At 37.2% G+C, this 15592-nt stretch overlaps 1 protein-coding gene across 1 annotated transcript in view; it reads right to left on the bottom strand.

The window, feature by feature from the left end:
* The window catches only part of LOC128492590 (dynein axonemal heavy chain 3-like), a 428956-nt gene that overhangs the window by 124587 nt on the left and 288777 nt on the right, over positions 1 to 15592 (bottom strand). The window contains exons 47-49 of the mRNA XM_053465187.1: positions 4883 to 5065; positions 1629 to 1767; positions 162 to 352 (exon numbers count right to left, since the gene is read on the bottom strand). Of these exons, the coding sequence (XP_053321162.1) occupies positions 162 to 352; positions 1629 to 1767; positions 4883 to 5065 (513 nt within the window). The remainder of the gene's footprint in view (positions 1 to 161; positions 353 to 1628; positions 1768 to 4882; positions 5066 to 15592) is intronic.

Here is a 15592-nt window from a genome sequence, read left to right as displayed (position 1 = left end):
ACCTATTTCAGCAGAATTACATTGTTCTAGAGACAAATCACATTGCCTCTATGTGTATACTTCTGCAATATTATGAATATATGCTTTGCATAGCTGTAATACTAGCCAGATTATATTTTATATGTCTTCTCTGTTTGATATTAACATCATTTTTATTATACCTTTATTTGATGATCAGCAAACAGAAACACAGTTGGAGTCCCATTCTGTCCAGAAGCTTTCAGTACCATTTTCAGATCCTCTCTCCATTCACTAACTGTGTATGATTTCTGAATGCTAACTTGATAGAGCTCAAAGTCTGCCATATATGCAGCCAGTTTTGTTGCAGACTGACGGCCTGTTCCTTCTATCCCTGAAGATATATCAAGCATAAAACTTTGTCAAAAGTGTTGTAGGGTGGCTTAATACTTTGAGTGTCAAGGGACTTGACTTCTCCGTCAATTGATATAAATGGATAGACACGAGGGTAGATTCATGCCCAGAAAACAGACAGGACAACAGACAAGCAAGTAGGAAGGCAGGCAGAAAAATGCTAGGACAAGTAGGCATGATGATGGAGACTGTTGAATGTGTTTATATGTATAGAAACAAAGATTCATGCCCATAAAACAGACAAGCAAGTAGGAAGGCAGGCAGACAAATGCAAAGACACGTAGGCATGATGATGGAGACTGTTGAATGTGTTTATATGATTTGAAACAAAGAAAGAGATATGTCAGTTGCAACCATCAGATAATGCGGTACTAAACAGTGATTGTATACATGCAGCAACATTTCAATGTTCATCTAAACACTATACTGTGTGAGAATTAGTTGAAACACAAGTTTTTCAAAAACAGGCAAATGGGAATGAAAGATGCCTGATAACTTCACAGTAGCAACCGACGGAATGGTCAAATGAGTAGAAACATTCCATGGTTTGCTCTCAGGATGATATTGATTTTATAATGGTGCGCCAGAATCAGATTATCATTGTAAACATCATTCTCAATGGGACAGAACAGTTATATATGTGGAAAGATGTGAAGAGAGGTAAATGCAAATAGAAAAGGCAACAAGCTAACTGAGATAGCGAAAGGGAAAGGGTTTCTTTTTCTTTGGAAATGTGGGAATTTCTCCTGCATGAAGGTCTTAGTTGGTAAGAGAACCAACCACAGTGAACAGTTAAACTGGTGGGGTTCAATATTTCAAGTTAACTCAGTTTACATGGTTTAGTGAAAAAACAACTAAAATTCAGGATCAGCTTAATAATATTGCAACCCTCAAAGTTATCTGCTTCTCTTGGGATACTGCATTCCTAGCAAGTGCTGCAGTTCCAGACCCAGTAGACTACCTAGATTTTTAACTTATGACAACCCATCAGAATGCTTTTCCAGGACAGGGAATATTTTCAATTAGGGATTCTTAACCAGAAAGACTAAAAATGATATAGATGAGTTCTGTTATATATCAGTAGATTCTATCATTTAATAACTTTACTTGGTGTGGGATGTAACTATATGTTATCTAAGCAATATATTTTCTAAACTTAATACATATAGTATGAGTATAGACATACCAAGACACTTGAGAAAAGTTATACAAGAAAGAAAAGATAACATTTTACAATAAGTTAGATTAACTCTTACCAATAAGCAGAGCATGCCCACAAGGAAGCCTCAGAATTCTGCTTATTCGAGAAATGTGTTCAATGGCAAAATGAAACATTACCAGATCCATAGAGGTTTTGCTGTTTGCATTGAATTGCTGCAAGCACAACTGCATACACTGCGTGAAGAAAAAGGGCCGCTGACATGTCAGTAAATAAATCATATGTAAAACATATTTTCTTGTGTTTTAAAAAGTTAGGTTTCCCATCATTTGGTTGTTCGTCTTAACAGTGTATATACATAAAATATACTATATTACATCACAAATTAAGACGCCGAATCCATTGGCAGTATGCAGTTTACACATTTAGAAAAGTTACGTTTTAATAACTTCATGTAAAATTCATTGAAACAATATAGCTTATTTATGAATATGATCATGAGGGCTGGCTAAATGTGATAGCTTAGAACATTTTGAAATATGTTAATACATGTTGGCAGTGGTGTATTGTGGCAAGTCCAGGTATAGTCATCCTATTGGGCAATCAGGCTTCCTGGTGTGCTGCTCCTCAGTGGGTTGTTACAAGGGAGATATCTGATCAGACCTAGGGCAGCACCAGGTGGAGATACACTGCTGCGTTCTGGACAAGCCAACAGACAGCATTGCAGCTGTTGGAGACCTACACCAGTCATGATGCTTGGTTGGCTATAGCTCCTCAAAGCTCATACAATATCTTTTGGTCATTCTATATTTGCCAGCTGTCAAGATTTGGTTGGGGAAGTTTTGGCTTCCCTGACCAATGTCCTGTCTGATCGGCATGCAGTAGCTACACACTACTTGTGTACGAACAACGTTGCACCGTGTAGCCAGGACAATTGTGTAATGTGTTCCAGATCTGACAAAATATCAGTGGACCAGTCTGTAATGTGATGTGAACCGATAACTCTGCCCAATGGTGATATCGCTTCCCCTTCAGCTCAACAGAGCATGAGAAAATGTTGTTTTTACACAATGCAGGGCAACTACCCCAATGTTAAATGCCTGCCTACTGCAAGAGGGTTGAGCCACATAGAGCAACCATGCTAACAGATACAGTTTATTACACCGATATATGTAATTGTACATGTATGTTTCCCTCTTAATATCAATATTAATGACATTAGAAATATATTGTGCTGGGAACAACTCAAAAGACCTTTATGTCCACCATTTGTTTCTCTTTTTAGCTCCAATGTTTTGATACTGACCTGCAAGGGTAAATGCTCAAGTGAATGTAAGTGTTTCACAAAAAAAGATATAAGAAGTTATTTAGAAGCTCTATTACTGAAACATTCACTTAATTTTCCTACTGTGAATGTAAATCCCTAAATTCACTAATTAATTGTTTGTAACAGAATTGTGCTGAGTTAAAAATTTGTTATCTTAAAAAAGTAGATTGAACTGCTGTGTGTCTGTGGCTGAAAACACTTGAGGATGAAATACACAAGATACCAAAACTGTTGAAGCCTTAAAGAACAGTTATGATCATACATTAACTGCCTTTACAAAGTGAACATTACATTTTTGGATTTTCAAAAATATTTAACCGCTTGTGTGCTAGGATGTTAGAGACATGACAACGTCCTTGGCGTGCTGCTCTAGAGTTGGGATGCAGAAGTGGGCAATGATCAGTGGACAGAAATATTGCTACCTGCTTGGGTGGGTATGAAAAGGGGTGGTCAAACAGACATGAAGTGGGTCCACTCCCTCATCTACAAATCCAAAGAACTATTCTAGATCCCCAGCAACTGGCTTAGGTAACTCTTCATTTTATTCAAGTTATATGTCGCTCCATTCGAAAGTATAACAGACTACTACTACTAACGCTGCACTCTCTAACGCCAGTGTGGAGTATTTTATTTTCAAGTAAAACATATCTGTTTAATTTAATTTTAATTTTATCTGTTTAAAATGTCATGTCAAAAATAAACTATGCAATATAATCTTTTACCCAGGTGGATGAACAGGGTGCTGTCCTTTTTAGGTGACATTCCTAGAGCAAACTAGTAGTAAAGCAAACAATGCGTCATCTAGACTATAAGCGCCAAGTGCCCAATTAAAATGTCTTCATGACTTACTAGAAGACTGCGCTACCTGTATCTCCTATTGTACCGCTATCGTACCTATTTATTTTACTGTAAATTGTAAAAGTACATCTGCTTTAAAAAACATCTGCTTTAAAAAAATATAAAGATATATATATAAATATATATATATATATATATATATATATATATACACACACATACATGCATGCATTTTAGGGTCTGGGTGTAATATGATTATACATGACCAGGATTGGAAGCCCAAAAGTCCCTGCATAGACATAAAACCTACCTTGTTGAGGGCACTGGAAAAGAGGTGTTAGCGAAATATTTAATAAACCCAGTATTTTATAAATATTTTATTATATATATATATATATATATATATATATATATATATATATATATATATATATATTGGGAGACCATAAACCAGCTCCCTTCAAGTAGGCTACGTACATTCTGGGAACAATAAAATCAGCTGTGATGAAAAAAATCATCTGGTTTTTTTTAGTATTTGCTGCGTAAGGGTAGCAGAGATCTATTATTTATGGCTATGTATACTCCTTTGTTTAAGGAAATTAAAAGAACCAAGATAAACAACCAAAACATTGTGTCAAAAAAGATTTGCTTACAATGAGACTTTGTGGAATATGTTTTTAAGGGAAGACTACAATTCAAGTTTGCCGCATTATGCAGGATTGGTTGATTTATCATGTGCAGTAGATCTTTTTTATGTTGTCCAGATGTTTATTTTGGCGTTAAGCATATAGCTAGCCACAATTCACTTCAGCAGCTATTAATCCAATTGTAGAATATACATCTGAACTGCTTTTTAGGGAATATAGATAGCGGACCCTTTACTTAAGTGAAAAAGCAAAACTGACAAGTATGTTAAAATCTTAATATCAGGAGCGCCAATAACACCTCTAACCCACTTTTAAGGCGACTCAGATGGCCTCTGTAATATTTTAGAGTAGAGCTGTCTGCTGGGTAAACGCAACACCATGTTAAACTCCTATGCCTAGTAAAGATGTGCAGACACAAACATCTAGGTTGCCTTTTAGTGCCATGGCTGATTTTTATTCCCAGTCCTGTTTAACCTGCACATTGGTTGTAAAAACAGTATATATGGTCTGGGGTATTTTATATTAACACATAGTAATAAGAAAAACATTAGTTAAGATGTAATACATGTTTGATCTTACATTTTTAAGTTTATCCATATCCGTGATTTCATTGTAAATCTTTTCAGACTTCTCTGAATTATTTGCAGTTATGTAATCACCGAAGATGAGGCTGCGCATGTCATCATCCTGTATCTCTCTCCCAATAACCATGTGGGCGAATAGATGTGCCATCTTCTCTTTAAACTGAGACTGCACTGTATTCTAAAACAGAAGTGTTATTTGTTAGTCAGTGACATTGGCAGGTCAGACATTGTGCGGGTTTGATTACTGCAGAATTACACCATGAATACAAATTTACCTTCTAGCAGAATTATGTAAACACAGGAAAAATGTAACAAGCCAATAATTTAGTTGTGTCTTGTTATCAGATTTCCAATGACCTTTCTGTCATGTGTTAATATTTTAATGTATGGGTATGACATTCAACAAATCCTTAGTGGGTTTATTCAGAATGTAGAACATAGTAGTAATGTCGAAACTCTGTTCACCTGATGGTTTTACAACAGTTAGCCCTTTTCCTTGCATTAAATATACAATAAATATATATTTTTTTAAATTACACATTTTACATTTACATTGCTTGACCCGCAGTTCTATTTTTTTCAGGTAAGGTTCAAATGAAGTATTTAAATCTTCTACATTCTAATAGCAAACGATTCTCTGGAATATAATTGTAATTTGTTTGCTGCATAGACTTTGATGCCAGCAGAAAGGATCCATTTGTGAACCAAGAAAAGTTTGTGGGCCCTTATGACCTGGGAGCCTCCCTGCACCACATTTTACATCAGTGGTACCGTGTCCATGTTAACAGCCCAGCAGGACATAGTTGACATAGTTTGCTATTGAAAGACTCCACAGGTCAAAATGAGACTGGGAAAATTGCAATAGCATTTCATATAAATGTGTTTCATTGCAGTTAGGATAAAATCAATGGGGATGACATACATCAAACCTTCAAGGTGTTCCCAGTGGCCTAACTGGGAGAGTTCCCAGTCTCCTGGAATTTTACACCCTTTTAATGTCTCCCTACCTTCTCCACAACTGCTTCTATGTCCCTGTCTCTTTTCCTTCTCTCTCAGTTCTTCCGCAAAAGAGCAAAGCCACAGGGTCAGCTTTTTCCCTGTTCCTCCAATTCAATGAGAGGATGTGCTCAGAAGCTATAGCCTTTTATGGAAGTTCTCTGGGAGGTCTGGTTCATGGAGAAGTGGACAAATAAAGAAGACACAGAGAGCAGCGGATGAAGGAAGAAGAAGAGGCAAGAGAAGAAGCAGAGCTGCTGGAAAAGAGACAGGAACAAGGGAGCAGTTGGCAAAGAGAGGACATGAGAATGTGAGCTGGTGCAAGAGTGAATAAGAGTGAGTTGAGACCATCAGTAAGAGTGAGTAAGAGAGTGAGTTAAAGTGCGGGTGGGTGTGGGTACCAAATATAGGATCTTCCCTGGGTTTCAAATACTCTAGTTACCCCCTGGGTGTCCCTCTTAAGGGAAGATAGTCTCTCTTTGGGAAACAAAACCCCACTCTTTCTATTTCCTCCCCAGAGGTCTTTCTTTTCTAATAACTCCAAAAGTTTACTGGGTATGAGTGCTTTACAATAAAAGTCAAAAGAATATTACCAGAAACGGCAGAAACCGTATTTATAAATTCAACTGTGTATATTAAATGCATTAATCTTCCTCTAAATGCCATATTCAGTTACATCAATGGCTACCAATGGATTATAAATTGTTTGGGGAAGGCCATGCCCCATGGTCACACTTTTGACCACATCTTCTAATGGAAAAGAGTACCTAGTTGGCGATTTGAAATGTTTGAGGTACGGTACATACAGTATTACAGGATTACTGTAAACTCTCTTAAGTATATTGTCTATATTGGATTGGGTGAAAACAAGCATCTCTTACTTTAGGTATAGTGAGAGAAGATTGGTCATTGTGCTTCCTGTCTCAGTTCACTGAATGGGATGGACACTGTCGGCTTCAGAAAACAGTGTGTTTTCTTGAAGTTCTAATGCCAAATGAAAGATAATCTCACTCAGAGAAAGTAGCTGTAAAAGTGATCTCCTTCACGTGTTTGTCATTGATGTCACTTCCTTCAATCTAAAAATGGAATATCTTCAGTCTATCTTTACCAAACACTCCCACCTCCTACATTTTAACACAGAACCTACACTGCAATACTCAAGGTTAGAAAACGAGTTTTCAACTTTTCATGCGTTCTATTCCTAACTATAACAAACTAAAAGCAAAATTTTTACATATTTGTTATTTGCCATGAAATGAATCAAGTTATATCTTTTAGTTTTCCTGACGTATATCACAAAAGAAACATTTCACACTTTCGATTTTGGTTGGAAAATATATTTGAAAATTGAATTGGTATGAAAACAATTCTTAAATTAAATATTTATTTTTCATAATTATTTCCTCCCTAATGGGAAACTTGGGAGTTATGAATTTGTATGTCTATATATATATATATATATATATATATATATATATATATATTATATATATAATTGCAAGTTCATTAATTAGTTTTATATGTGCCCCTGTTTTTCTGCTTTCAGTGATTTAATTATGAGCAGAATATACCAAAAATATGAGGTGTATGAAATGTGGCGGCAGATTATTCAGTTTGAATACTCTGACATTCTTAGTAACTTGCAACAGTTCCTACGGGGACAATAATTATAAGTAGTTCCCCTTTACTTGGCATTATGAGGTATAGAAATGTACCACTAATTACTATGAAAGATTTTTTTTTAACCAGAAATGTCAGTGTTGGAAATTTAATTAGATCTTTGTAAAGATTTTTTTAATGACTCATTTTGTCAATCTGCTAGCACAGGGCACATTAAGTTAATTGTCTTCAACTTCAACTTAGTAGTTTTTTTTAAGTTACGGTAGAGAAGTTTTCAGCTTTGTAACTGCACAGCAGGCCAACCACAAAAGCTGGCTCTGCTAACAAACCCCCCAGATAAATGTTATTTTATGTTTTCCTAAGAAACATGTTACACCTTTGGTAATACCAACTTGCTGCGTTATTTTTTGTTTCTATTTTTTCGCATTTTAATCTCAACATGATTCATCCCCGAGTTGTTTTTGGGTACTCAGAAGAATTAATGTCTAGAGGTGTATTTTTATCGAATCTATTGCAACAAACAACAAAAACATGCCCTTGCTGTGCTCATCCATACAGTTGACCTAGATGCAAAGTCTCCCGGTGTTAAGGCAGAACAGGTACATTTTTCTTTTATGATCAATTCCCTGGCTTATTCAGATCATGAATAATTAGAGAGCAGGTGCCATATCTTTCATTTTACAAAGCATCACTGACTGTGAGGACAACCTCTGTTAAATAGGCTGCCAGAACAATGTAGCCCCCGAAGTATAATTTTAAAAAGTCAAGTTAGAAGTATTGTGCATTACAACTACACGGAAAAGTCTTCCAATGTCAGTGATAAAACATTATCCTATGGAACCCTTCTTTTTTTTCATCTGGTGATAGAGATTCCAATTGTCCGATCTGAAAGTAAAATAGCGATTCTAAAAATGGAATTAATATATAATCAACTACTTTTAAGCATTTTGAAGTCACTTTTAGATCTACCAGTGCTGTGTACTTTCACTGCTGAGTATAATAATATTGTAATATCTGTAACGTCATTACTTACCATACTATTTAACGCACATGGCCACCCAGAAATAACTACTTATTGTGTTAAATTGTGTCCCATTCACAATTTCTTTTTTCCATATTTCATTTCCAGTCTGTTGTAAACTGGTCCAAAAAGTGGCTACTGGCAGGTAACATACTAATGCATTCAGTATCTAGGTGAAATTTTAACAAATTGTCAGGCCCAGAAAACCTTATTCAGGCATGAATGCAAGTGTGTGGATACTAAAAATTAAATTGCCAGCAGACACTTTTTAAAGGTTGTATCCATAACAGAATTACTTTGTCATACCATATCCTAGCAATGGTAGTCAGTGACTACTTTTTACTGTGCTCAGAGGTTAGGCCCTTTAACTCATAAGGCTTGTGAGGCTTTGTATGGCAGGTTCCTGTAGACCTCGTCATTAGGATTGCTAGGTAGCATTAGTTTCTATTCAGAGTTCATATTTCTGCAGATGTAAATATCTGAAGTAACCTTGAAGTTCCATGGGACCTGACAAGGTCTAACGCCTCATTTCTGATTGGGGCACGGTAGTCAGTTACTTAGAGACAGAGTTAGGATTGTTACGGTAATGGGAAAGGTAATTTTCCCACATTAAATTATGCTAGTTCAGTAAAAACTGTTGATGTTTTAAAACAGCTCCTATCTTTCTGAACTTTACCTTAAAGGGAATTACAACCCAAGATTTTGAACCCATGTTAAATAAACACTTTTGGAGCACCAGGGAAAATTATGCCTTATGTGAGAAAATAACTGAAACTTGGTGAACAAACCCTGCTTGGAGATAGGCTAGTAGTTAGAAGTTACCATCTAGTGCCCAATGCGGCAAAGAGAAATTGTCCCAAAAGGATTGTATGTTACAGGATCATTTTAATACTTTTTGATGTGTTTTTTTTTAGTTAATTATGCTTATAATAATGAACTAGTGAAATATATATTTTATAGTCATCATACCTTACTAAGTATAGTAAGGCCAAGGTTGATATATATAGCAACAAGAACAACATTTCTCGGACAAGGGAAAGGGTACAATTAGCATCGGCAGTGATTTATTTTGAGTTACAAAACAAGAGGAAAGTAATAATTAAATAGGCCCTTTATAGTAATTTACCAGATTAAGCACAGGAAAGAGCATGGTTTTTAAATTTCTACTACAAAATAAAAGGCTCTTACATAACTCTAAGTCATATCCAACATACCTTCAAAGGGGAGCTCCACACCATCCGAATCTATCTACAACCAATTAATTTGCAGATCAAGAGGGCCCTGCACCCACTGGTATCAGGTACAGACTGGGATTTCCCTTTCAATTCCATCACCCAATGGGGATATATCCATCAGGATGTCTCTGTGCACTACAGCTGTCTGGGATAAAGTTACCCGATTGGGAACCTTAACCTGCAGTCCTGTAGGCAGCTACCTTGCTGAACTCAAAATGGCGTTCATGCCCTCAGAGCCGCAAATACCCTGCTTGATGCATATGATGTCATATGCCGGCGCTCAGCAGTGAAACCGTGTGTACCGTGGCAGAGCAGCGAGACAGAGGCCTCCTGCTCCCATCACAGGACTGCATGGTAAGTGAGCTACAAAGGAGGGTAGGGAGAGGGTAGATAGTGAGAAGGGGGTAAGCAGAGGGTAGACAGTGAGAAGGGAGGATAGGAAGAGGGTAGACAGTGAGAAGGGGGTAGGGAGAGGGTAGATAGTGAGAAGGGAGGGAGAGGGGGTAGATAGCCTGAGAAGGGGGGTAGGGAGAGAGTAGATAGCCTGAGAAGGGGGGTAGATAGTGAGAAAGGGTGTAGTGAGAGGGTAGATAGTGAGAAGGGGGGTAGGGAGAGAGTAGATAGCCTGAGAAGGGGGGTAGATAGTGAGAAAGGGGGTAGGGAGAGGGTAGATAGTGAGAAGGGGGGGTAGGGAGAGGGTAGATAGTGAGAAGGGGGTAGGGAGAGAGTAGATAGCCTGAGAAGGGGGATAGATAGTGTGAGGGGGTGGGGAGAGGGTAGATAGTGAGAATGGGGGGTAGGGAGATGGTAGATATTGAGAATTGGGGTAGGGAGAGGGTAGATAGTGAGAAGGGAGGGAGAGGGGGTAGATAGTCTGAGAAGGGGGGTAGGGAGAGAGTAGATAGCCTGAGAAGGGGGATAGATAGTGTGAGGGGGTGGGGAGAGGGTAGATAGTGAGAATGGGGGGTAGGGAGATGGTAGATATTGAGAATTGGGGTAGGGAGAGGGTAGATAGTGAGTAGGGAGGGAGAGTGGGTAGATAATGTGAGAGGGGGTAGATTGGGTTGGGGGTGGGGGGCCTTAACAGATTCTCACACCGGGGCCCTGAGGCTTCTAGTTACGCCCCTGTGCAAAGGGTTCACTTAAGTTTTATTACCACCGCATATATAGTCACTGGATATATTGTGTTAACACACACCTGAATGCTACAGACCAGCAAACTGCTCATTTTTAGCTTTTATAGATGTGGTTACACTTGCTGATGATCAATTAATCAAGGGCATTTGATTAGCAGCACCTATCTGCTACATAGCATCTTGATTCCCATGGAAGCAGTAAGGGTGTACTTAGTTTTTCCACACATGGCTTCCCTATTTTTAGAATAAATCATAACACAATGTAATATTATCATGTGTTGTTGTTCATCTGAGGTTGTATTTACCTAATTTTTAAACCTGCTTAGAATTCAAAGAGGGTGTACTTTCTTTTTTACATGACAGTATATATATATATATATATATATATATATATATATAGGATATATATATTCAGCAGTGGACAGGGGTCAGCATGGGCACCCTGACTGCACTGTGGCTACGCAGCCCCATATGCAACAAACTGAGATGCACTGTGTGTCCTGACACCTTTCTATCAGAAGCAGCATTAACATTTTAAATATGGGAAAAAAACTGATGGCTGAGCCCCAGGTGGCTGATTTTAAAGAACCCTTGCCACAAACATGGGATTGCCTTACACAGGAAAAAGTGCTTAAAATATTAAACACAAGGTTGACAATGCTCTGGGGCTGCATGGTATACACTCAAGGGTGCTTAAGGAACTCCGCCTAATTTTTGACAGACCATTATTTTTGATCATTAGGGATTCTTTCTGTTCGGGTATAACGGCAATCGATTGGCATAAGGCAGGTGTGGTGCCCATATTTAAGGGATCAAAAATTCAGCTGGGTAGAGAAACATTTAGAGAGAGTGACAAAGTGAACAAGAATGAGAGAGTGAGAGAATACGTGAGGGAGTGAGTGTGACTTATCCATTATAAATGGCCATCCCTGGAAAAATGTATAGAAAAGGGCTGAAATGGACCTGTATCTTACACTTATTTAACTATACAATAAATAGGTTCAACCACGTTCTACTTGAGGCAAAATATCAAGGGGGTTTGATCTTTATTAATGATGTTAGCAAATTGAAATACAACTTTCCTGACAACTCTGGCTTTAGTGAAAAAAACCTACAATTTTGTAGACTTAGATTACAGTGAATGTGAGCTAACGTCAGAAAACATTAAGACAGAGAAAAAGTACAATACAGTAAATATTTTTTTTAACCTAAAAAGCACTCATTAAAACTGCTTGTCTTATGTTGATATTGTTTTCCCAGAAATTCTTGAAGTAAAACTACTAAAAAAAGAACTTTCAGAAGAACTGAAGATATGAGAACTGTAATCTGAAATGTTAAATCCAAAAATACAATACAATAAAAAATAAATCAATAAAAACTGTTGGAATACAAAACAAATGCCCATAACTCCAATAAAATGTAGATGATAGAGTAAAGATGTAATAAAGTAAAAATATAAATGGTAAGGAAGCCTTACCTTATCATGTCTCTGTACCTACTCAAAACAGTAAACTAGAGTAAGCTTGCATTTCACATTAAAGGTCACATGCAGCAATAAATAATTTTCCATTGCAGTTCTTGAAAGTTTCAACCTTTTCATTTTGTCATTTAGACAGTAAAATACCTACATACAGTTGATTAGGCCATTAAAATGTCTGTGATAGAAGCAGATAGATTCTGAAGGAAAGCAAAACATGATAAACTCTTCCTGTCTTTCTTCTCTGTGTGTCACATTGGTTAAAGCTAGTCATTTCTGTAGGCATAGGAATTCTGCTTCCATGAGAATGGAACAACAATTTATATTACTTGTGTATTGACATTGGCTATGTTAATCTTTGTTAGCATTTTACAAGTACCTCAAAATCAGTTGATTTAGAAAGTGTGGTAGGGACTTGGGTGAAATGTTTAACTAAATAAATTCAGTTATTACTTACTAGCACAATTAAATAAAAACAAAACTTTTTATTTACTCAGTTTAGTGCCATAATTATTATTTTTGCAATTTTTTGGTTTAATTAAGATTTCTCTTTTCCATGTTTTAGGTACTCACACCTAAACATCTTTCTTTCAGAACAATATGGCTTTCATTTGAAACAAAGAAACATGCAAAAAGTGATAGTATATGAAAAATCAAGGCTCCACCCTGTTGCAGAAGCGCACCGGGAGTCCAGGTTAACGGAGCAGACAGCGGGGAAAAGAACAAGAAGAGGCAAGACTTGGGTGACCACATTTTATTTCTGCCATTCAGGGACACACTATGAAGCGCATGAGATTACACACACAGGTGTGTATATATATATATATATATATAGAGAGAGAGAGAGAGAGAGATGCATTTTTAACTGCATAATATCTCTTTGAAGTAAAGACTGTGATTGAAATATGATTTCAAAATAACAGCTGAACTGGCAGTTAGTTGTAATTTTTTTAATATTAGCCTCTGCTGCCAATTTATATTAATATTAGCCCTTGCTGTCGATATATATTTCTATTAGCCCCTGCTGCCGGTTAATTATTAATATTAGCTACTGCTGCCTATATCTATAAATATTAGACCCTGCTGCTGATATATATATATTAATATTAGCACCTGCTTACAATGTATATTAATATTAGACCCTGCTGCCAATATATATATAAATATTAGACCCTGCTGCCAAAACATTTTATATTGAAAACATTTGATCCTACGCAAGCTTTTTCTTGGGCTCCCCTCCACGCTCCCTAGCATGCAATCACTCCCTTCGCTCCCGCACCCAAAAAAATATTTGCCACACTGAATCAGAATCAGACATACAAATCCTGTATTTGCAGGTATACAATAATAATGCATGGAAACATAGCATTGCAGGTATAGATCAACCAAACACACAAACCCAGCATTGCAGGTATAGCTCAATTGGAAATCACATAAAAACTCAGCATTAAAGGTATAGATAAAACTCCCTAAATTACAGGCATAGATCACAGATCGCACACCCCAAAGCCAGCCCTGGTGTCCACACTACCCACGTAGAACCTGACCAGTATCCAGATAACACACATGAAGAGAGACTAAAAAAGTTAAAATTATATACACTGGAAAAATGGCGTCTCAGAGGGGATATGATAACATTATACAAATATATGCAGGGTCAATTTCAAGAGCTCTTCGGTGATCTGTTCATTATCAGAAATATACAAAGAACAAGAGGTCACCCTCTGAGACTGGAAGAACGCAGATTTCATAGACAACAAAGGAAGGGATTCTTCACAGTGAGGACAATTAAGGTATGGAATTCACTTCCAAGAGAGGTAGTGTTATCCAATACATTAGATACCTTCAAAAGGGGCCTCGATATTTTCTTAGAAAGGCATGATATACAGGGATATAAATAGAATAACATTAATATTTTAGAGCCTCTTGATCCAAGGAGAAATCCGATTGCCTCTTGGAGTCAAGAAGGAATTTTTTTCCCCCTGATGGCAGAATTCGAAGTAGCTTAATTAGGGGTTTTTTTTACCTTCTTTTGGATCAAGAATAGGAAGGTTAGGTAGAAGGGTTGAACTTGATGGACTTAGGTCTCTTTCAACCTTATGAACTATGAACTATGTAACACAGGACTTGCCATCTTTGTCCCGAAACAGCCCAGCATGAATCAACTTGGTCCCCAAACATCCCGGCCTGTGCCATTTTGTCCCATAAACACCCTGCTAGTGCCATCTTGGTCCCCAAGGCTCAAACACCCTTCTTGTGCTATCTTTGCCTTTACACAAATCAATTATACATCTACGATGCACACAAAAACCTTTATAGGCACTCACCAATTCACACTTTCTTTCACATAATTCATTCACACAATCATTTATTCTCTCACTCATTCACACAAATCATTTTCACAAATCATTCACACAAATCAATCAAACACATATTCGTTAATGCATTCTCACAAATTAATAAATTCCCTCATTCATTCAGACAAATCATCCTCTCACTCATTCTCACTCTTTATTTCAATATTCTTACTACCCCCTTTCTCACTATCTACCCCTCTCCTCCCCTTCTCATGATGTCATATTCCGGCACTCAGCATGAAACGCCGGCACCGCAACCGAGCAAGAGGCCTCGCAGAGGAGACTGAGGGGTGCCCCTCTTTCTCCTCTGGGTCAAAAAAAGGAGACAGGGACACGGATGTAGTAAAGAAATTAGTTGCGCAGGAAAAAGCATAAAAGAGTACTGAAAAAACACGTATCTATACAGACTCATACATGTACGTGTCCTTTAAGAGGCGCACTCACGTGTACAAGAACCTTTAATTTTAACAATTCTTTTAATTGTTAAGATTAAAATTTGTTTGTATTTGAATCCATAACCATTAGCTACATATCACCTTTTCACCATTTTTCTGCTCTTTCTCCCACTGACACAGCCTTCCAAAATCTACAACACTGTTTTTCTTTCCTATCAAGCTATTCTTTTCTGCTTTTTCTGCTCTTTTCACGCAGTGTCTCATCTGTGTTGAGGTTTTTTTCAACCCATCCCCTTTCCTTATCCTCCTCTCTTTGTGCCTACTTTTTTGTTTTTATTGCTCTTCTAAACTTACTTTATCCAAACAAATACAAGCAAATATTATTTACTTGCTGGATCCCTGTTTTTTAGTTTTTATATGCCTACAGTATTAAGCATTTAGTTTAATATCAGTGTAAAATACCATGAT

The sequence above is a fragment of the Spea bombifrons genome, chromosome 4 (genome assembly GCF_027358695.1).
Source record: "Spea bombifrons isolate aSpeBom1 chromosome 4, aSpeBom1.2.pri, whole genome shotgun sequence".
NCBI lineage: Eukaryota > Metazoa > Chordata > Amphibia > Anura > Pelobatidae > Spea > Spea bombifrons.
Note: the sequence above shows the minus strand (reverse complement) of the source record. Positions and strands in the feature narration are given on the sequence as shown.